Source organism: Atractosteus spatula, chromosome 27, assembly GCF_055471065.1.
Source record: "Atractosteus spatula isolate fAtrSpa1 chromosome 27, fAtrSpa1.hap1, whole genome shotgun sequence".
NCBI lineage: Eukaryota > Metazoa > Chordata > Actinopteri > Semionotiformes > Lepisosteidae > Atractosteus > Atractosteus spatula.
The window spans coordinates 161,236-181,394 of record NC_142732.1 but is presented as its reverse complement, the minus strand read 5'-3'; the positions used below and the strand labels follow the sequence as shown (position 1 = coordinate 181,394).

The following is a 20,159-nucleotide window of genomic DNA, read 5'->3' as shown; positions in this document are numbered from 1 at the left end:
AAAGGAGGGGAGTAGATGCAATACTCACATTAAGGTTTTTAATCTTGAACAGACAGGACTACACGGGGACCCAACTGAAGTGCTCAAAATCCTAAAGGGCAATCAACAGTATCAGAGGACTAGTGAGAACAATGTGAAAATACATTCACGGTTGGGGGGGAAAGCACGTCCTTACACAGAGTTCTGGGAGTATGGTACAAGCTGACTAGCTTTTCCAGAGGGCAGGATGGTCTGTCATTTGCAGACTATGTTCTTTTATTAATATTACTTCATTTAAATACTCAAACACCGGTGTATAAACTGTCATATTTAACCTTTTGTTTCTAGGTGATCAAGAGACTAAGTAAGACATACAACAAGCACTTTAGCTTGGAACAACAGCAACGCAATCACACAGGAAGGTTACTTAACTTTTCTTTTATTTAAAAGATCATTCACAAAATACCAAATCCTTAAATTCACTGTTTTTTGTCTTTTTCATATTTATTTTTTCCTTACGAAGCAGAATGTGTGAAGTGTTGGGAGTTTACTTTGTTACATTTAAAAGTCAACTCAGTTGACTGAAGAGTGAAACAATCATTAACATGAGATGGTTTAATTAAAAAAAATAAAAATATAATCTGCCTCCCCTCCCCCCTCCCCACACATTCAAGACTTAGTTTCAGTCTGACATCAGAATAATCCACACTGAAGATAAACCAAACAATGCATGTCTTGCCAGTTTGAAGAAGTGTTACACAAATGGTTCTTATTTGTGAAATGACAGCTTAAAATGCACAAGTTGCATGAAAGCGAAGCTCTGTTGGCTGCTAGGGTTACTACAGGGAGGTGGCAAGTTTACAGCAGATGCCAAATCCAAGAAGTCACGGAAACCAAGCCTGCCTCCAACATGCCGAGGGAGTCAAACACCCACACCTTCATGACAGCGCCTCACTCACGCTGAGCACAAGAGCCTTTACTTTTGAGATTTCTTTCCCGAGACTGAAGTGCGTGTCTCTCATCAGGGTTGCAGTGAATGTCCAATGTGCAGGCTGATGCCAGGACAAGTCCAGACCAGTAATGTGTGAACTAACCAGATCTGTAGACCCAGCTGTCTGGGAAAAGACCAGTGAGGGCAAGCGCCAGTTCAAACTGAACAAGGGACAACACAGCCGTCTACAGCCCAGACGTTTCCAGCCACTGATCTTGAGTACACAAGCTTACACTGGCTCAGTTTAAGGACTCCTACATTGTATCATAACCACTTCATTTCCATAGTTGTATTAATATTCTGTGTTGCTTTCTTTTCTACAGCCCGAAGCAAACAATTTAATTTTAATTTCACTAAAATTCTTTTAAAAAAAAAGACTACCCAAAATTTGACGAGGCAACAAGCAGAACAGAATATTAATATTAAAATATACTGTGCTCAGGGGTACTTCAAGATTATCTAGAACCATTTTGAATGGAAACTAAAATCCATTGAGACTTGAGATTCTTGGCATTCATTAACCTGCACGTTTTAACCTACTCAACTCAATTCAGTCAGAATGTTGGCTTTTAAAACCAAGAGAACTCTTGCCTGAAACTTCAGACCCCTTTCAAGGTTACCCATTTGCTCAAACAGAGGGCCCACATTATACTCCAAGTATTTGAGGAAAAATAAATATATATATAAATCACTTGGGAAACCTGCCAGTTATTGGCTGAAACTGCATGAGAGAAATTTCAGATTTTCACATTACCTCAGGGTCTCTTGATGTTACCATTACCTAGTGTGATATAGGACTGTCAGTTTTAGAAGTTCTCCTAAATTCTGTCATTAATCTGGTAACAATTCCTAAACAATTCTGGGTGTGCTACACTTTAAATTGTTAGCAAAGCACAGCCAATAAAAAAAACATATTTCCTGACAAGAGAAACACTTCAAAGCTCTGGAGAGAAATTCTTTAAAAAAAAGGCAAGTGCCTGTTCTGACGTCTTACTGTTTACTGAATATTGTGAAAGCTGCAACACCACCCCCTTAAGGAAGCACTCTGCACTGAGGGCAATGGAAGCAAACTTGGATTCCCCTTACAAGTGAAACCAAAGATCCCCCCTCCCCCATCACCGGTGAGTAGGCTACAAGATCAGCTTGTGAAGGGAGGATTATACCAAGAAGCCTTCAGATTCAAACTGTCCTCTAGCAGAACCAGCAGGTTTACTGGCAGCTAACGTTGCTGAGGACAAAGGAGCCCTGTGAGCCAGAGAGGGAAACAGCTCTCCTGGACACTTCAGCAGCATCAGCTCCGAAACACCCAGCCGCTGGGACTTCCAGCAAACCGCCTAGGAACAGATTCTTTTTCGATACTTCAACACATTAAGAGTGTCTGTAAGATGAGATATGTTTTATTGCCATAAACAGTGAAGAAAAAAAGTTAACTACTGACTTTTCTACAGTAAGAATATTCATCACTATATCACGTCTTATCTAGGGCTTAAAAGAGATGTGAACAAAACTGGCCACAACACAGATTCCCAAGCTTTGCATGTTTGATCAGTTTTTTTTTTAGTTTTGGCGCTATCTGGAATGGAGATACAAGGAAATGGTTTGCTTTTCTTCAATAAGCACCCTGTGGTTTGCTTTTGAATCAAGAGAATTTCTTATTGGTGCTATTGCTAGCTGTGGAAGATAAATACATATCGGAGCGACTAGGACTGTAGCGTTTTTCACCATTTTCCATTTCTAACTACTGTGTGTTCATGCTGCTCTTCTACAGCAGTTGGGTTTCTGTATTGCTTCATTACTGCCGAAAGCAACTCTACTACTCTGCGCTGCACTGCGATCAAAAATCTTTCAAATACAAAGAATAACAGTATGCAAAAGTAAAACATTAAGACAAAAAAGGTGAGTGTGGTTCTGTTGTGGTATCATCATTTAATGTATAGGACAGTGGAACTTTGATTCACTGAATTAAGTATTTTAGAAACTCAAAAAAAAGACAACGCATATCAGCCTTGTCTGTTGTGTCTATTTCATCAGTATGCAACATAAAAGATGCCTTTGGAAGGGGAAAAGAAAAGGTAAATGTCATGACGTCCTTACCCAAAGGCAACAGAATCAAACTGAAGCCACTGTCTGAGCTGCTTGCCTTTGGTGTCGGTACACCAAAGAGTTGACACATGCCAGGGTCGTACCCACCGCCCAAGACTCCACTGGCACTGTACCAGCTGGACGAGGGCACACCCTGTGCACCTGCAGAAGGGATGAGAACCCAGTGCCTTAAACACACTGGGCTTTCTTTGGGAGAAGTCTTTGAAAGATTTTTGGTCAACAAAGCCAGTCGCGATCCAGTTTAGCCTTCCGGAATAATGCAGCCACATGGATTTATTAATTCTTTAAAAACAAAAGAAAACAAAATTAGATGCAAAGTGGCAAAAAACAACAAAAAGAAAAGATCTAGCTATAACCCAGAGATCCAACAGATACACACTAGTCTGTGCCTGCTATAAGTTCCAAATATGAAGATGAAGATTTGTGAATTTAAAACTATACACCTTGCCAACTGTAAGATAAAATTTTTAAAAAATGTATACTGTTTCCCCCGGGACTAAAAATCATCTTATTCTTGACCGATCCTGTGCATCAAAGACGCCTAGAAAGCTTTGATAATCAGCTGAGTGGGGTCACAATACCTCCAGCTCTTTCTTCATCTGCCTTCAGGGGGCATCACTCAATGTCAGGCCCTGCATCTACAGGCGTGCCAAAGGCTAATCAGGAAAATTGACAGACCCTTGCTCAAATCCCCTTTCTACCCAAAACAAATCCAGGTCAGCCGTACACTTCTGACGAACAGAAAGCCACACTCCTGTTCAGAATGGGTCCTTGACAGTGGAAGCCAAAGAAAGCAAAGCTCACCTGTAGCCACCTCTGCATTAAAACACAGGCTCTAAACATACAGCGGTCATTCGTTTTTCTTTAGTCCCGTGAGAATAGGATAAGATTTTTTTTCTATTGAGAGCAGCTAACTTCTTTTGCCTTTTTCAAGTCAACATGAACCAAACATCCACCCCCCCACCCCCACCAAAGTAACTACAGTACAAAGCAGGCGCTAAATACAGGGAAGCAGAGGTGTACGTAAAAACCACTTGTTAACAGCTGACATGCATTCACGAGCTGCTTTTTTGTGTATTGTGTGTTTTAATAATATTGTTTGTTTTCTCAAACTGAGCTCAGAAGAGGAGGAGGGTCAAAGCTCATCTAACGGTAGGAATGATAAACGCAGTGTCAAAGTTGCCCACTGGCGCGATCTGTTTCTACAGTTCCGTGCCCTCCTCCGTGTTCTGGCGAGCTGCGGCTGTCCGCCGTGTCTTAGTCTTTCTCTTTGGGAATTACCTCCTCCCTGGGCTTGGCCCCGCCGAATATGGCCGAGTTGGGGTTGGCGACTTGGTTAAGAGGAGCGTCGACTGTGCGAGGCTTCAGCTGTAGTCTTGGTCTCTGTGCTCTTTCCTCTGGAAAAAGCACACGAGCGACATCAGACACAAAAGAACATCTGCATTTTACTCCATGATCCTGAATGTATGACGGACTAAAGAACATATCACTACCCATGAAAGACCTGCCTTCTCTCTCCCTGCCTCCCAGCAAACCCACCTGGGATTGCCATAACCCTCACCATGTTACTGGCATGGGCAAGGTATGCCAGTCCACCTTGGGGCCAATTTCAAATAGCCAAGCAAACCTGGACCTTACTGGTCTTCAGCACACACAAGGAAACCACAGCACCTGTTGAAATCCCATACAAACACCCTACGGACAAATGCCGAAGGCCGAGGACCTCAAACACCCCCTTCCCCTGCTCTCAGACACAAAATGTACTTGTGCCGCGCCTGATGCCAGCAGAAGGAGGAAGTGGATTTGGGTTCTTAAGGAGTGTGGTTTGTGCTCTGTGGTGGAGCAGAGAGACAGAGGTGGGCCGTACCTTCGGAGGGCTCTCTGAAGTCCATGGAGCCGCCACGCGGGGGTCCCTCCCTGTAACGACCCATCCCACCAGCACTCCCCCCCCTCCTGTCGCCTGGGCGCCCACCCCCTCGACTCCTCCCACCCAGGAAGTCATCATCTCTAAAGCCTGTTAAGAGATGAACAGGGAGGAGAAAAAAAAGTTGACAGCTTCCATCCATTTTCAGCTGGAACGTCAAACATGGAGAAAAATGATAATGTGCATGAAATGCAGGCACTGTAGATTAATGGAGTTTTAAATCAAATCTGGAATACATGTTTCAAAAATGAAAGAAAAGGCTCTGTATTTTCACTTGGAAAGATCAAAATTGTGAATTTTGAATTCACTACCCTGAAGCACAGACAAGTTGCTATAAAAGTTGTCAGGGACTTGAATGCACTTTCAGCAACATACTGGCTTCTGCCGTTCTGCGGTGCTGAACAGGATGACCGTTGTGCTTTAGTGACGCATTGAGGTCCTACACGTGCCAAAACAGCAACAGCGGGACTGTAGGTGTTCAGTGCCAGTGCACGGAAAATTGGGGATTTGGAAGCAAACGAAGGGTGAAACATTGCGCACCTCCTCCAGATTGGCTGAAGTCCTCTCTGGAATCTCTGGGGTCCCTTCCCCCTCCTCTGGGACCTCTGGAGGCACCCCTCCCTGCAATGGACAGGGGCCCTTGTTAAAGATGGGGTACAGCCTGCAGAAGGGGCAGCAGGCCTCTGTTCCAGGCACACTGTGACGAAGAGCTCGCCAGCCACTGATTGCTCATTGTGGGTTAGTAGAGTGGACAGAGAGAAGTCCCTAAATCCCTATCTTAGGCAAAGCTGGGAAAGAGCAGGATAGTCTGAAATATGCTGTGGAGCTCATCGCAGATTGACTGTGGCACTTCAATTACACTGGCATCAGTACGAAGTGTGTGAGGTGGACAGCTGGATTACTGGAGAGTAGAAAGTGACCGTTCACAGCAGTGTTAGCACTGCTGGCTTACTGACTGGGAAAACTGTATAGTGACTAAGAAAGGAAAACTGAAGGATGGAGGTGCAGATGGATGAGGAATGAAGAATGAAAGCATGAAAAGTCCATAAAAAACCTTGTTGTATTGTTATCTCCATTAACTAAGTATCAGATACACTACAAAAATGTTTGTTAAAACAGACAGATGCATATTGGTGAAAGCCAACATCCTTTTATTATGCCAAATCAAAATATTAAAAGTGTCACTCAGGTGCAGATTTAAGTTCAGAGCACAATACTTAAAACTGCACCAATGCTGTAAACCCATTATTCATTTCTTAATTAATTTCTAAGAAATTAAACATTCCAATTACTGTACTTTGAAAAATTGAAAATGACAATTATTTTAATGCTCTCTGGTATAAACCTTTTTTTAAAAGTTCAAATGGCATGGGTTCTAGCCTGTGTTCTATATGAGACCATATTATAAAAGAAGTATATAAAGTAAAAACATAAACCACAATTACCACTCTGGAGCTACTGACTGGGGTGCAAGCAGCTACTTGTACCCTCAAGCTGCCCCAGCAGTTCTGATAATGCCAAGGAAAAGCAAGCAGGTACCTCTCTCATCCGTTTTTCGGAAACCGAACCCTCCTCCACCTTTTTCTTGCCGGCGGCCCTCTGCTATGTCCACTCGCAGTGACCGGTCTCCTAGGAGCTGAGGACAGTGGGAAAAGCCCTTAAAGAGCCACACCTGTGAGGCACTTCAGATCACATCTGACTGGCTAACTTCAGGCCTTAGCTTGTGTGGGACTTACAGAGCCGACTGCACTTTGCATTTATTGTGGCTCATTCACTAACCCAGGGGGATTAGTAATCCAGGTAACCAAGTTTATTGGTTGTTGCAAGAATGTGGGTTTACCCCCTTCAAAGAAAAGTCAAAACCAGCACTTCCAAGTTACAACAATCACGAACAGGAACCGTGCAGGGGACACGACCTTGTGAAAACCTCAACACTGCGGACTTGTTGCCTTGCTCGCTGGTGTATTCACACAGACATGGCTTCTGAACCACTATGCCAGATGCTCTGTTAGGAACAGCCAATACTGAAAATAATGCAAAGCTTCAAGATGACTTCTTTTGTCTTTCCTACTTGAAATTAATGCTGAAAGCATTGCAGTTACACAACATCCGCCTCTGAAAGAGATTGCCTTTCCACTCATGGTGGAGGGTGTCGCAACACTCTGCCAACCCTGGAACTGGCGCGTTTCTGCACACGGACGTGCACGGCTCCTCTGCCAGCTCCGGACTGCACATCTCCCTCACATGCCAGCAGCTCTATGCCCAGCTGGGCGTCCAGACGCACGCGTTCGTCACAGGAGCAAGCTCACAGGACCACACCGTTTTCAAGAATGCACTTTTTAAATCAACTGAGTTGTAAGAATTTAATTACAATACCTTAATTTAAATTTGTTAAATTAATAAATTACAGCCATTAATGTGGCAGCAAGAAGCTAACCCCTTATTTCCCACTGGCTGCTTCGCAAAACATGGAGGTTTTAGGAACTTAACCCCTGTAAAGGGTGAGTTAGTATTTCACAAAATACCTACATTCTGTCTGGTTGACAGCTGGTCTACTGTTAAAAAAATCAAATTAGATTTTAATGGTTCAAGTAGAATGAACCAAACTGCTCATCCCGTGTGAAGAAGTTCACTTGGGTCTTGCAGTTTCAAACTAAAAACACTGATAGGTAAGGGATTCATTAGAAACAAATGTTAAAGTCCTAATGACAGCAAATGACCAATCAAAATGTATCTTTTCATTTAAATGCTTTCCCATTCAAGGTCCAGAAATCAACTACCAACTAACTAGGATTTTGGAGAATTTAGTCAATGCACGTGAGCAATAAGGCAACACCTGCTACAATCAAAACAGCTCTGCAAGCTTTGCTTGGTCAGCGTTGCTGCCCAGGTTCAATTACAGCAAGCAAGCGAACTACTTACAGCCCCGTCGTATGTCAAGGCTTCCTTTAGGGAGTCCAAGTCATCAAACTCTACGTAACAAAACCCTGGAAGAAAGGGGTAGAAAGGTTACTGTGCTGAGTGCTCCACGGGTCCCTGCCCCACCCCTATCAAACAGGACCTGTAAGCCACATTAGCAGATCACAGGAAGGGGTGCAAAACCACCCCGACTGTTTGGAAGGAAAGATTTCCCAGCAGCCCTGTATGTTCAAGGGTCAGGGGGCTTCAGCCAGCAAAGCTTCTCTCCGCTTTTAACATGGCGCAACATCGGGACACCAGCAGTCGTGCTCTTCTTCTGCCCGTGCGCTGACCTGTAAACACCTGACAACACCAACCTGGGAAGTCAACCAGACCCCGAATTCCCCATTTTTGTTTAAAAACCTTTTAATAACTTCAGCATGCCATCAAGATAAATCTAATCCTGAGTATGAATGAAATTTAAACGTTGCTGCCTACACATAAAGCTCGTGCAAAGCTGGGGGGGGGTTCCTCGTGCAGAGTTTGGGGTGTCACTTTATATTCGGAGATCATGAGTGGCTATGACATGGGGAAACATTCTTTTTCCACATTTTCTACAAATAAGAGAAGCAAAGCCAGCTGTATCCAACGTGACAAAGTACACATACATGGACAACCCACAGGGGCAAAAAATGGGCGGGGAGTTCAAGTAATTTCCTCTAAAAGCACAGAAGACTGCGTATAGAAATGAGCTTGTGTTTGGGGTGTTTGTGGTCTGCTTTTATCTAACCTTTCTACCATGAGCCCTCTCCTTCAAAATTAAGAATTGATAACAGACCCTTATTATCGAAGCCTACTTCATTTCACAGAGGCTTAAATTACTTTAAACCATAATTATGTTCTTCAATCTACAACAGCATTAGAATGCAATCAAAACTAGAGCTGTAGGACTCTTCCTGGTCTGCGCTTGGATGCCACACTTCAGAATAAGCAGAGCCAGCTCCAGCAGCCCAGCCCTGGCGACTCCACTATCAGAAAAAATAACCCAGCCCAGGAATGGAGGTCCTCACCTTTGAACTTGTCTGTTTCTTTGTCTCTGACTAGTCGGACGCTCCGGACACTGAGATCCTTGAAAATGGCGTCTATGTCTCCTTGCACCGTGTTGAAGGGCAGATTTCCTACATAGGCTGTGTAGGGAGGCTCTGCGGGCAGCTCCTTCTGTTTGCGGGGTCCTCCTGAGCCCCCACCTCCTCGGGACCTTCTGTTCAGAAACACCCCGTTAGCAACAGATGAAAGGGTGAACAGCGGCGGCCCTTCTTCACCAGACCTGGGGCCCCGGGTCACTCTTCACTCACACCACTGGTGCAGACACAGCAAGGCCACAGCAGCGAGGAACAGGACCTGGGGCCCCGGGTCACTCTTCACTCACACCACTGGTGCAGACACAGCAAGGCCACAGCAGCGAGGAACAGGACCTGGGGCCCCGGGTCACTCTTCACTCACACCACTGGTGCAGACACAGCAAGGCCACAGCAGCGAGGAACAGGACCTGGGGCCCCGGGTCACTCTTCACTCACACCACTGGTGCAGACACAGCAAGGCCACAGCAGCGAGGAACAGGACCTGGGGCCCCGGGTCACTCTTCACTCACACCACTGGTGCAGACACAGCAAGGCCACAGCAGCGAGGAACAGGACCTGGGGCCCCGGGTCACTCTTCACTCACACCACTGGTGCAGACACAGCAAGGCCACAGCAGCGAGGAACAGGACCTGGGGCCCCGGGTCACTCTTCACTCACACCACTGGTGCAGACACAGCAAGGCCACAGCAGCGAGGAACAGGACCTGGGGCCCCGGGTCACTCTTCACTCACACCACTGGTGCAGACACAGCAAGGCCACAGCAGCGAGGAACAGGACCTGGGGCCCCGGGTCACTCTTCACTCACACCACTGGTGCAGACACAGCAAGGCCACAGCAGCGAGGAACAGGACCTGGGGCCCCGGGTCACTCTTCACTCACACCACTGGTGCAGACACAGCAAGGCCACAGCAGCGAGGAACAGGACCTGGGGCCCCGGGTCACTCTTCACTCACACCACTGGTGCAGACACAGCAAGGCCACAGCAGCGAGGAACAGGACCTGGGGCCCCGGGTCACTCTTCACTCACACCACTGGTGCAGACACAGCAAGGCCACAGCAGCGAGGAACAGGACCTGGGGCCCCGGGTCACTCTTCACTCACACCACTGGTGCAGACACAGCAAGGCCACAGCAGCGAGGAACAGGACCTGGGGCCCCGGGTCACTCTTCACTCACACCACTGGTGCAGACACAGCAAGGCCACAGCAGCGAGGAACAGGACCTGGGGCCCCGGGTCACTCTTCACTCACACCACTGGTGCAGACACAGCAAGGCCACAGCAGCGAGGAACAGGACCTGGGGCCCCGGGTCACTCTTCACTCACACCACTGGTGCAGACACAGCAAGGCCACAGCAGCGAGGAACAGGACCTGGGGCCCCGGGTCACTCTTCACTCACACCACTGGTGCAGACACAGCAAGGCCACAGCAGCGAGGAACAGGACCTGGGGCCCCGGGTCACTCTTCACTCACACCACTGGTGCAGACACAGCAAGGCCACAGCAGCGAGGAACAGGACCTGGGGCCCCGGGTCACTCTTCACTCACACCACTGGTGCAGACACAGCAAGGCCACAGCAGCGAGGAACAGGACCTGGGGCCCCGGGTCACTCTTCACTCACACCACTGGTGCAGACACAGCAAGGCCACAGCAGCGAGGAACAGGACCTGGGGCCCCGGGTCACTCTTCACTCACACCACTGGTGCAGACACAGCAAGGCCACAGCAGCGAGGAACAGGACCTGGGGCCCCGGGTCACTCTTCACTCACACCACTGGTGCAGACACAGCAAGGCCACAGCAGCGAGGAACAGGACCTGGGGCCCCGGGTCACTCTTCACTCACACCACTGGTGCAGACACAGCAAGGCCACAGCAGCGAGGAACAGGACCTGGGGCCCCGGGTCACTCTTCACTCACACCACTGGTGCAGACACAGCAAGGCCACAGCAGCGAGGAACAGGACCTGGGGCCCCGGGTCACTCTTCACTCACACCACTGGTGCAGACACAGCAAGGCCACAGCAGCGAGGAACAGGACCTGGGGCCCCGGGTCACTCTTCACTCACACCACTGGTGCAGACACAGCAAGGCCACAGCAGCGAGGAACAGGACCTGGGGCCCCGGGTCACTCTTCACTCACACCACTGGTGCAGACACAGCAAGGCCACAGCAGCGAGGAACAGGACCTGGGGCCCCGGGTCACTCTTCACTCACACCACTGGTGCAGACACAGCAAGGCCACAGCAGCGAGGAACAGGACCTGGGGCCCCGGGTCACTCTTCACTCACACCACTGGTGCAGACACAGCAAGGCCACAGCAGCGAGGAACAGGACCTGGGGCCCCGGGTCACTCTTCACTCACACCACTGGTGCAGACACAGCAAGGCCACAGCAGCGAGGAACAGGACCTGGGGCCCCGGGTCACTCTTCACTCACACCACTGGTGCAGACACAGCAAGGCCACAGCAGCGAGGAACAGGACCTGGGGCCCCGGGTCACTCTTCACTCACACCACTGGTGCAGACACAGCAAGGCCACAGCAGCGAGGAACAGGACCTGGGGCCCCGGGTCACTCTTCACTCACACCACTGGTGCAGACACAGCAAGGCCACAGCAGCGAGGAACAGGACCTGGGGCCCCGGGTCACTCTTCACTCACACCACTGGTGCAGACACAGCAAGGCCACAGCAGCGAGGAACAGGACCTGGGGCCCCGGGTCACTCTTCACTCACACCACTGGTGCAGACACAGCAAGGCCACAGCAGCGAGGAACAGGACCTGGGGCCCCGGGTCACTCTTCACTCACACCACTGGTGCAGACACAGCAAGGCCACAGCAGCGAGGAACAGGACCTGGGGCCCCGGGTCACTCTTCACTCACACCACTGGTGCAGACACAGCAAGGCCACAGCAGCGAGGAACAGGACCTGGGGCCCCGGGTCACTCTTCACTCACACCACTGGTGCAGACACAGCAAGGCCACAGCAGCGAGGAACAGGACCTGGGGCCCCGGGTCACTCTTCACTCACACCACTGGTGCAGACACAGCAAGGCCACAGCAGCGAGGAACAGCTCGTGTGGGGGGAAAAATAAGACACTTCAAGCCACATGGGCAATCTGTGGCAACTGCTTTTAAAAGGAAGAGCAGACATTTGTTTACCCTTTGTTTCAAGGAAATGAAAAAGCTTAATTTTGTGGACAGAAGATCGAATGCCAAGACACATGCCTCAAAGCACTGCCACTCATCTAATAAGGTATGTGCTATTAAATAATACAAGTACTCTATTATTGCTTAATAATTTTTATTTTTCAGTTAAAGGTTTTTAATAATGCACAATAATACCATACTCTATTATATATAATATGCATTATAATACATAGTAAGTATAATACAATAATACAAAAATAAAGTAGTATATACAATGTACTGTAATAAAGTTAACTTTACTTGAACTGAGCCTTCAGTACAACTAGTAGACAACAGGTAAAATGCCTACACAATGTTATTTCCGCTCAACAATGGAGAAACAAAATATAGACTGAACCTTTATTGTGTTGTTACACAGTATCAACTACCTATAAAATGCAACATTTAATTATATGTTTATTTTGTTGTAGATATTTTTATCGAATAATACTGTAACTTTGAGTACAGTATAAACACACAATCATTTCTCTGATACCTAGGTTTACCATAGAAGCTAGGCTCATTATGCATTGAAAATCCCGTATGTATAATGCACTGCAAAAATCTGACATTTGTCAAATTCAGGTTAGGTAGTAGGTGCAGGAAGAAGCTGATAATAAATAATAAATAATAGTTTGTATTACATCTTGCCTCTGTTGCAATGTCCTTTTCCCATCTTCCTTTTAGCAATTCTAACATTTTTAGCTGTGCCTGTAACTCTGTACACTTCACCATCTTTGAATCCTGGGCTCTTTTTCTGCCGTCTAGAGAGAAATCTCTTCACTTATTTAAAGTACAATCATTCACTTTCAATAGACTAATTTAATATTCATCCGTTCCCAGTTCACAGCTTGTGAGCTCTGTCTCATTCTCAGTCTGCTTTTCTAAATTTATAAAAGCTAATTGTAGAGCTCAGCTTTAGAGAGTTAAAAGTCGAATGATAACACAAGGTCACAATTTCCCATCTTACAGTGTATACATTGCATATGTTGTGTATATTGTGTCCACACTGCCCTCACAATAAGAGAGTGGAATATTCCATGGGAATAAGCGAGTACGTGGGTCCTCCCAGAATTGAAAAGCAGTAGCAGAGCTGACCTTTTCTTCAGCATGCTATGCCAGTGTCTACTGAGTCTGCAGGTTTTAATTTCAACAGAGCTCCACCTTCTCTGTCCTAGCTGATGCCTTTAATTTGCTTTGCTTATTTGTTTAGATTTCTGGTTTACTCGCTTTCTGTTTCATAATTATTCAACTTCAAACATAATGCTTGCTGTAAATAAAACTTGCTGACCCTTGTTTCTGACTAAACGGCAGCCAGTGCTGGACTTAAATGTACTTGCATTTAAAAACAAACTGCAGCTAATGACATTTTATTTTATAAGTGAACTTCAAGCACTTGCTTTTAAAATCAACTTCATAAATATTGCAAATGCATTATGAATACTGTTCAACAATTAGAAAAGGTTGCATCCACCTCTGTACAAGAGATCGACAGTTCACATCTTGATCAACTGGCAGGCTCTCAGGTGCGTGCGAGTCACCAGCTCAAGACCTCAGCCAGTGAACTGAGAAAGAAGGTGACAGTTTGGGCAAGTTCAATAAACCAACTGCCATTAATTGGATGCTTAATTATTTTAATTAAGCACCAGCTGTGAGAACTAAAGACTATACCCTAAAATCTTCTGCACAGAGTAGAGACTATAGAAATTAAACTCAACTGAATATTGTGGTACCAATCTATAACTTGCTACCTGTATTGGTACATATATAGCAATCAATAAAGTGCATATAATTAGTGTTTATAGTATAAACTGTACACCTTGTACCTCAGATTAAGGTACGCCACCTGCCAAATTAATGACAAAACAAATTGCATCAATGTTTGCACAGAAAACATTTACAAGTCCAAAACCATTAAGCATTAACTCATGCAGTATATACATCCAGATGGCCTGAAAGACATCTAAAACAGACTGGAATCCCTTACAATGAATTTCTTAAAGGCCTACAGAGCCCCCTGAATTTTCAATCCAACTCTGCACTTAATAAACTAATTATACTAATTAGTAGCTTAATTGATCCACTTTAACAGCTTTTCAGACTTAAAAAATTCTGCCTTTACAAGACTTGCATTGTGCACCTGCAGGCAGGGGACAAAACAGTCGAAACTGCAATGTAAAACTACTTAACAGTGTTGGGTCACCACATACAGCCCATAAGCACAGTGGCACAGTCCATCAGTGCCTAGCATTCTGCAGGAGGGAGGCGGCACCACTCTTCCACAAGAAAGTCAGTCAACTCACACCTGTTTGACGGAGGTGGAAAATGCTGTCTCGGGCATCACACCACAATATCCCATAAATGCTAGGCCAGGTTCAAACCTGGTGAGCGAGAAGGCCGTGACATAAGGATTACATCAGTGTCCTGCTCATCAATCCACTGGGCTCTGTGGATCTGTGCACTTCCGCCTACTGCTGCCTGTGCTGATGAGGTCTTTAACTCTGGATTCCAGTATTTTTATGAACTTAAACATAGTAGGATTTATGTGCTTATTAACACATGATCCACACCTGTGTGGAAGCCACTGCTTTCAGTATAATTGGCATTATATTATTATAATATTAATATAATGCCATAATATTATATCTTATTTACTGACATGCTTCCACTATTTTGTCAATGACCTACATATTCAACTGTGATATTTATCAAAAAAAAATCAGTTCCAATCCCATGTGTTTTATCATACCTTACCAGCCAGCCACTCACATATACAATAGTAACACCTTCAAACGGAAGTAGAAATCTTTAACAACTACATTATTCAACTCATGCAGCTCAAAGGAAGGTGTACTTAAATCTGCACAGCATGATCACAGCAAGAAAAGACAGCTCATCTTCCAGAGCTAGAGATTTAAAACACACTACCCACTGTCTCCTTTGTGCTTTTCTCAAGGGGACGCATCTTGCACAGCAGAGATGCACTGAGGAAACCACCCTTACAGTACTTCAGAACCACTGCACACCACATAGTCTACACAACACTCAAACAAGCTAGCTAGTGTTTGCAGCTGCCCTGCATGGAGCTAGTCAGTCTATGAGGGGTATCAAAAGTCTATTGTGAGCTCCAGACCCCTTATTTATCAATTCTTCCACAATTAAGTCTCTTCACTGGTCTCTGGTACAGCCCCTGGTAGCCCTACAAAGAAACCGTCTCAATGCGATATACTGACTTTGAACTGGGTTTAAACGAACATTTGGAAAGGATGAAAACAGCCAAGTTCACCGAGCCTCATCTTACAGTAATTTGTAATCAATCATGACATCATTTCTTCCCTTAAGCATTATAAATACTGTATGTATTCATACTCCTTCTCTCCCTTGCATCCGTCTCCTGTATCCCTCATCTCCACCTCTGCCCCTTGGTCACTCCTCCCTCTGCAGGGGGTCCCGGCCTCCTCGTCCTGTGGCCAGCCCCCTGCACAGTGGGTTAAGGCAAATTACTGTAACCTTAAACAATCAAATCTTTTAATATGTCTAATTCCTGACTGTTGTTATTCCCAGTGAAATTTAAAATTCAGTCTTAAAATAGAGATTTTCAATAGCCTTGCTAAACATGTGCAGAAGAGAAAGTGTGTAACCCTAAAGTATTTAAAGACCAAGTCAAGCTTAATTTGACACTGAAAATAAACTTTTCAAGATTAACTTCTACTTGTTCCTTTGCAACTTGCTTACTGACGCAGCTTCCTGCGCAAACCTCCCCAGAAAATAAAGAAGTCTCAGGTAAAGATGGGCTGAATAAAACCGAAGGGATCTTAAGTCTTGAAAAGAAAACTGCAGTAAAAGTGCCAATGATGGGAAAGCATGGCAGCCTACACACCATCGTGCTGGCCAAGCCATGTAACATTGACGCAGTGTAGTGCAGACGGATGGCTGGAGATCAGACAGTGTGCCAAGATCAGAAAGAACAGTGACCAGAGATTTCAAATCTCACCTTGCCTCTCTCCTGCTCCATCCCACTCTACTTGATTTAAATCCTGGGCCGAATCGGAGATTCCCAGTGTGAAACTATTGTGATCCGATTCCCACCCTCCACTTGCAAGTCTAACTGAAATTGAAGAGGTGGTTAGCAAACGTGCCAAGCTCAGGCCCGAATCATCCGAACGGCAATGATGACTGCAAGCCTCCTGGTCTCTCGCATCATTCCTGCGCCCCTGAGTCATCAGCAGCTAATAAAAAGCCCTCGTCCAGAGAAAGTCCGATTTCAGGTGAAAGACTGCTTATCCACGAATGAAGCTACCCACTACATTTTAGTACATTTAGCAGACCCTGCCAAACAGCTTATAAAAAGCAAGAAACATTGTGTTAATGAACAATTATAAATAATTATTTATGAATACTTAAGCAATTTCTTTCACAAAAGATATTCCTATGAAGTTACCACCAAAACTCCTAATGCAATTTCACTTAATATTTCTGATCATAACTAAAAATTCTAAGATCTGGTTAAAAAATGTAAATTTACAAAAGTGTACTGCAATATGCTTGCAAGAAGAGTATAAAAACACTTTCCACACACAATACGAATGACAACGAGTTAAATTAAATTCCATCTCAGTTACAACCTCGCTCTACTAATGGAAACTTAGGACTTCCACAAACCACTCTATTGCTAACCAGCCTCGTTACTGCGAAATTGCTTTTACCAGCTACTTTATGTTAGTATTTCCTGAGGGACACTACTGGTTTATATAACAAAATGAATAATCGCATGGTAATATTTGTTTAGGTATTGTGGAAACAGGGCCGCCCACGGAACAGGAACCCCCTTTGTGAAAGGGCAGTTTTCTAGATTTAAAGTAAAAAAAATCTGATTTATTTAGCATCGGACGAAAAAGGGGGGGATATTTAGTGTTCAGACACCTCATATTGCAGAAGAATCATTTCATATTTGTTAAAACGTATCCGTCTAGCAACATGGACAGCACAGAATGTAACGGATACTGATTTTTGGGTGGAGAAACGGGACATCTAGCCGAGTTTGTGTAGCTCCGGAGAGAGCAGCGGGCTGCGCGCAAGGACGAGTCTCCTTCACTCCGGGGGTGCACCGCGCCCCCCAGCCCCGGCACCCACATGTGGCGCTGCTCTCCCGGGCTCCCTGGCGCCAACTGCCCCGCTGGCACCACGCTACAGCCCGGCTCACCAGCCGCACAGCTGCACACCGCCGATCCAGCTGTAAAATCGCTACTACTCCAAAGTTAAAAGTCAGGAGCACATTATCGCACTTCCATAATTTACAGTTGGGGGTCTCGGATGCATCACGAATCCCAGCGATTTCCTAATCCACCACACCGGCTCCCCATTCATCCCAGCACGTCTCCCACACCGTCCCCCGTCTCCCCCTGACAGGCCTACTCAAGTTGGACCCCGAAACCCATCGGGGCATCTCGCCCCCACACAGCACCACTTTCCTGGTGCTGGCGCTGGCACTAAATAAACATCCTGTTCCCACGGCTGTTTTCTTACCCCCTTCCACCACCGAAGCTGCCGTAAGCCCGATCCCGGTCATCGTAGTTATCGTAATCCGCCATTGCAGTCTGTGCAGGAGAAAGCAGGCAGGAGCGTGAGGACCCGCAATATAGAGCAGGGCAGGGCTGTCCTGGCCGCGCCTGGCCAAAAAGCGACACCGTGACTGGGGCAGGAGTCCACAACTCAGTCCTGAACATTAAAAAGCAAGAAATATTTTAAAAGCAGCGATTCAAATGTTTATTTGGTTATTAATTTGTTCTAACGCCACACGTGCCAAATGTATATCAGGAAAAAAAACATTCAATGCACTAAGAAAACTCGAAATGGTATTCCCAATGAGATTTTGTCTACTGTCGGTCATCTTTCTGGACTCAAGGTTTAACGTGTCCGGTTTCTTAAAATAAGCTTCCTGTCACAAATAATAATAATTAAACGGATTCTTATTTATCTGTTCTCATTGTCCTAACAATTGAAGGTTTTAACCTGAAAAACAAACGTTTCACAGCCAAAACCAAGACGAGAAAACTGTTTACAGTTTTCATTGTGTATTTTTTTGGTGTGACTTAATACATAAGAAAAATACCAAATCACCAATGTCTAATATAATAATATTTCTTTGGTATACTAAAGATGTTCTAAAGACATGTCCCAGAACAACAAACTTTCAGTGGCTAACTTGCACATGTGATGTTATATGTTCATATTCACTGTTTTATAGCTATTACTTTCAGAAAACTAATATTCCCCCAGAAAGTGACCTTTCTTTGTTACATAAAGTTTTGAATATGAGCTTGTTCAGATTGCATTTTACAAGTGTTCCAGTATGTGGCTGTTTAATAAAATATAATTCCAGTAGTTGGTGTTCAAACCTTAGTTTACAACCCATTTTGAGGTGTGTTAAAGCACAGTTTTTAAAACAGCCTTCAAAATTGTGCCCTTCTATTTTCTCTGTGCTTGTAAGGCCAGCATCCCTCCAGAATCAGTTATTCTTTTACTCATTTATAGAAGGTGTTTCCTCTTACAGCCAAGTGAGTCTGAAGACAATAATATGATTTTTTCTTATCAGTAACAGTCAATTCTGCATTCCAGGACAAATGCGTCCAAAATTGGTGGACAAAGTAGTCCTGCGAAGGAACAAGTAGTTTGGTACCATTGGAAAGAAGACATTCAGCTTAACTTGTTCCTTTGCAGCCAGCCTACACTGATGCAAATCCTTAATTGAAATGAATTAAATCTGTGTAAGTAAAAAGGAATGAAGAGCAGTTGGATAGGAAGCTTTTTTAAAAATTCAGGAGATTTCCTGCTTGCTTACTGGAAAAAAAACTGAATGGTAAAGGGCTTGCTATTACTTTCTATTTATGATAGTTTCATTTTAACTGTACGGTACAAAATGAAGCGTGAATTCTTCAAGTAAACCTGACAAACACATAATAGGTCTGAGGTCCTGTCCACACAGTATATTCAAAACCCAGGGGTAGTCTACAGCCCATGCCTATCTACAGTGTAGGTCGTATCGAGTGGTGTGCCTTGTCAGAGGTGTGGAGTCTACACATTAGGCATGAACAAACTTCACTCTGACTAGCCAAGACACACTACTACACAGGGGACAACCTCAGCAAAGCTAAGTAGAACATTTTAAGGAACAAGTAATAGGTTTATTCCATGCTGAAAAGAGAAGAAAGAAAACACAACATTTCAGCCGTGCAGCCATCTTCAGGTGTATTTTAAGTACTGGTTTAAAGATTGGTTATGTAGTGGAGGCATTGCCTGTATCTGGAAAAATGCATCTTTAGATTGCTGCTATGTTTGGCTTTAATTTTTAAAATATTTCTAGATATAATAGAGCCAGGTCATTAATTGTATTGCTAGTGGCAACCCAGTTATTGTTTAACTGTATATGGGTTTAGCTTTGGACTCCATTTTGCACCTCTCTGCCCACGGCCTGGCAGATTCCTCTGCAGACACTTCTCGCACAGAGGCCTCCTGTCCAGAGTGTTGGCTCAGCAGATGGTCTCTCCAGCCAAGGGGACACCTGCTCCTGGTTTCAAATCGCAGGCACAAGGGGACAGCCAAAGGCAAATGATTAAAAATCCACCCTTGCAAGTACAGTGAAGTTTTATCCGAGTCACCATCCAGTCTGGTTAAACAAGGTAGTAATATAATAATGGTGACATGAAATATTGTTAAGGTGTAACTCAAGGGCATTAAAGAAATTCAGCTATGAAACACAAAATGACACAGATATTTATGATAATAATTTCAACACAATGTTATAGTTAGCTTTTAAATATCATGATTATAGTCAGACACTTCAAATAATCCAAATAGTTTTATAATAAAACTGTTATTGCCATGCAAATTATGCAGTGAGTTATTTTAAAATGTCAATTTTTTTAGACGGGTTTTCAAA

General features: G+C 45.1%; 1 protein-coding gene across 4 annotated transcripts; it reads right to left on the bottom strand.

Moving 5' to 3' along the window:
- Positions 1-402: 402 nt before the first annotated feature.
- Positions 403-17,870, bottom strand: eif4h (eukaryotic translation initiation factor 4h). Of its 4 annotated transcripts, none has more exons than XM_088906779.1 (8): positions 17,747-17,870; positions 8,966-9,156; positions 7,920-7,984; positions 6,537-6,633; positions 5,538-5,618; positions 4,941-5,087; positions 4,355-4,470; positions 403-3,355 (listed from the first exon to the last, which is right to left on the bottom strand). In XM_088906779.1, the coding sequence occupies exons 1-8, from the start codon at positions 17,809-17,811 to the stop codon at positions 3,350-3,352; spliced, it is 768 nt and encodes a 255-aa protein (XP_088762905.1). In that variant the 5' UTR covers positions 17,812-17,870; the 3' UTR covers positions 403-3,349. The 4 variants fall into 4 exon arrangements, with proteins under 4 accessions (XP_088762905.1, XP_088762906.1, XP_088762907.1 ...); XM_088906780.1 differs by having other exon boundaries at positions 8,966-9,153; XM_088906781.1 differs by lacking the exon at positions 4,355-4,470.
- Between the last annotated feature and the right edge of the window lie 2,289 nt (positions 17,871-20,159).

Bases quoted from the DNA above. Each gene is read 5' to 3' on its own strand.
- eif4h (XM_088906778.1), bottom strand. From the start codon at position 17,811: ATGGCGGATTACGATAACTACGATGACCGGGATCGGGCTTACGGCAGC. The intron at 7,985-8,965 runs GTGAGGACCTCC...CCTTTCTTCCAG, and splicing joins AGAAACAGACAAGTTCAAAG to GGTTTTGTTACGTAGAGTTT. The intron at 4,471-4,940 runs GTACGGCCCACC...TGCTTTTTCCAG, and splicing joins CTTCAGAGAGCCCTCCGAAG to AGGAAAGAGCACAGAGACCA.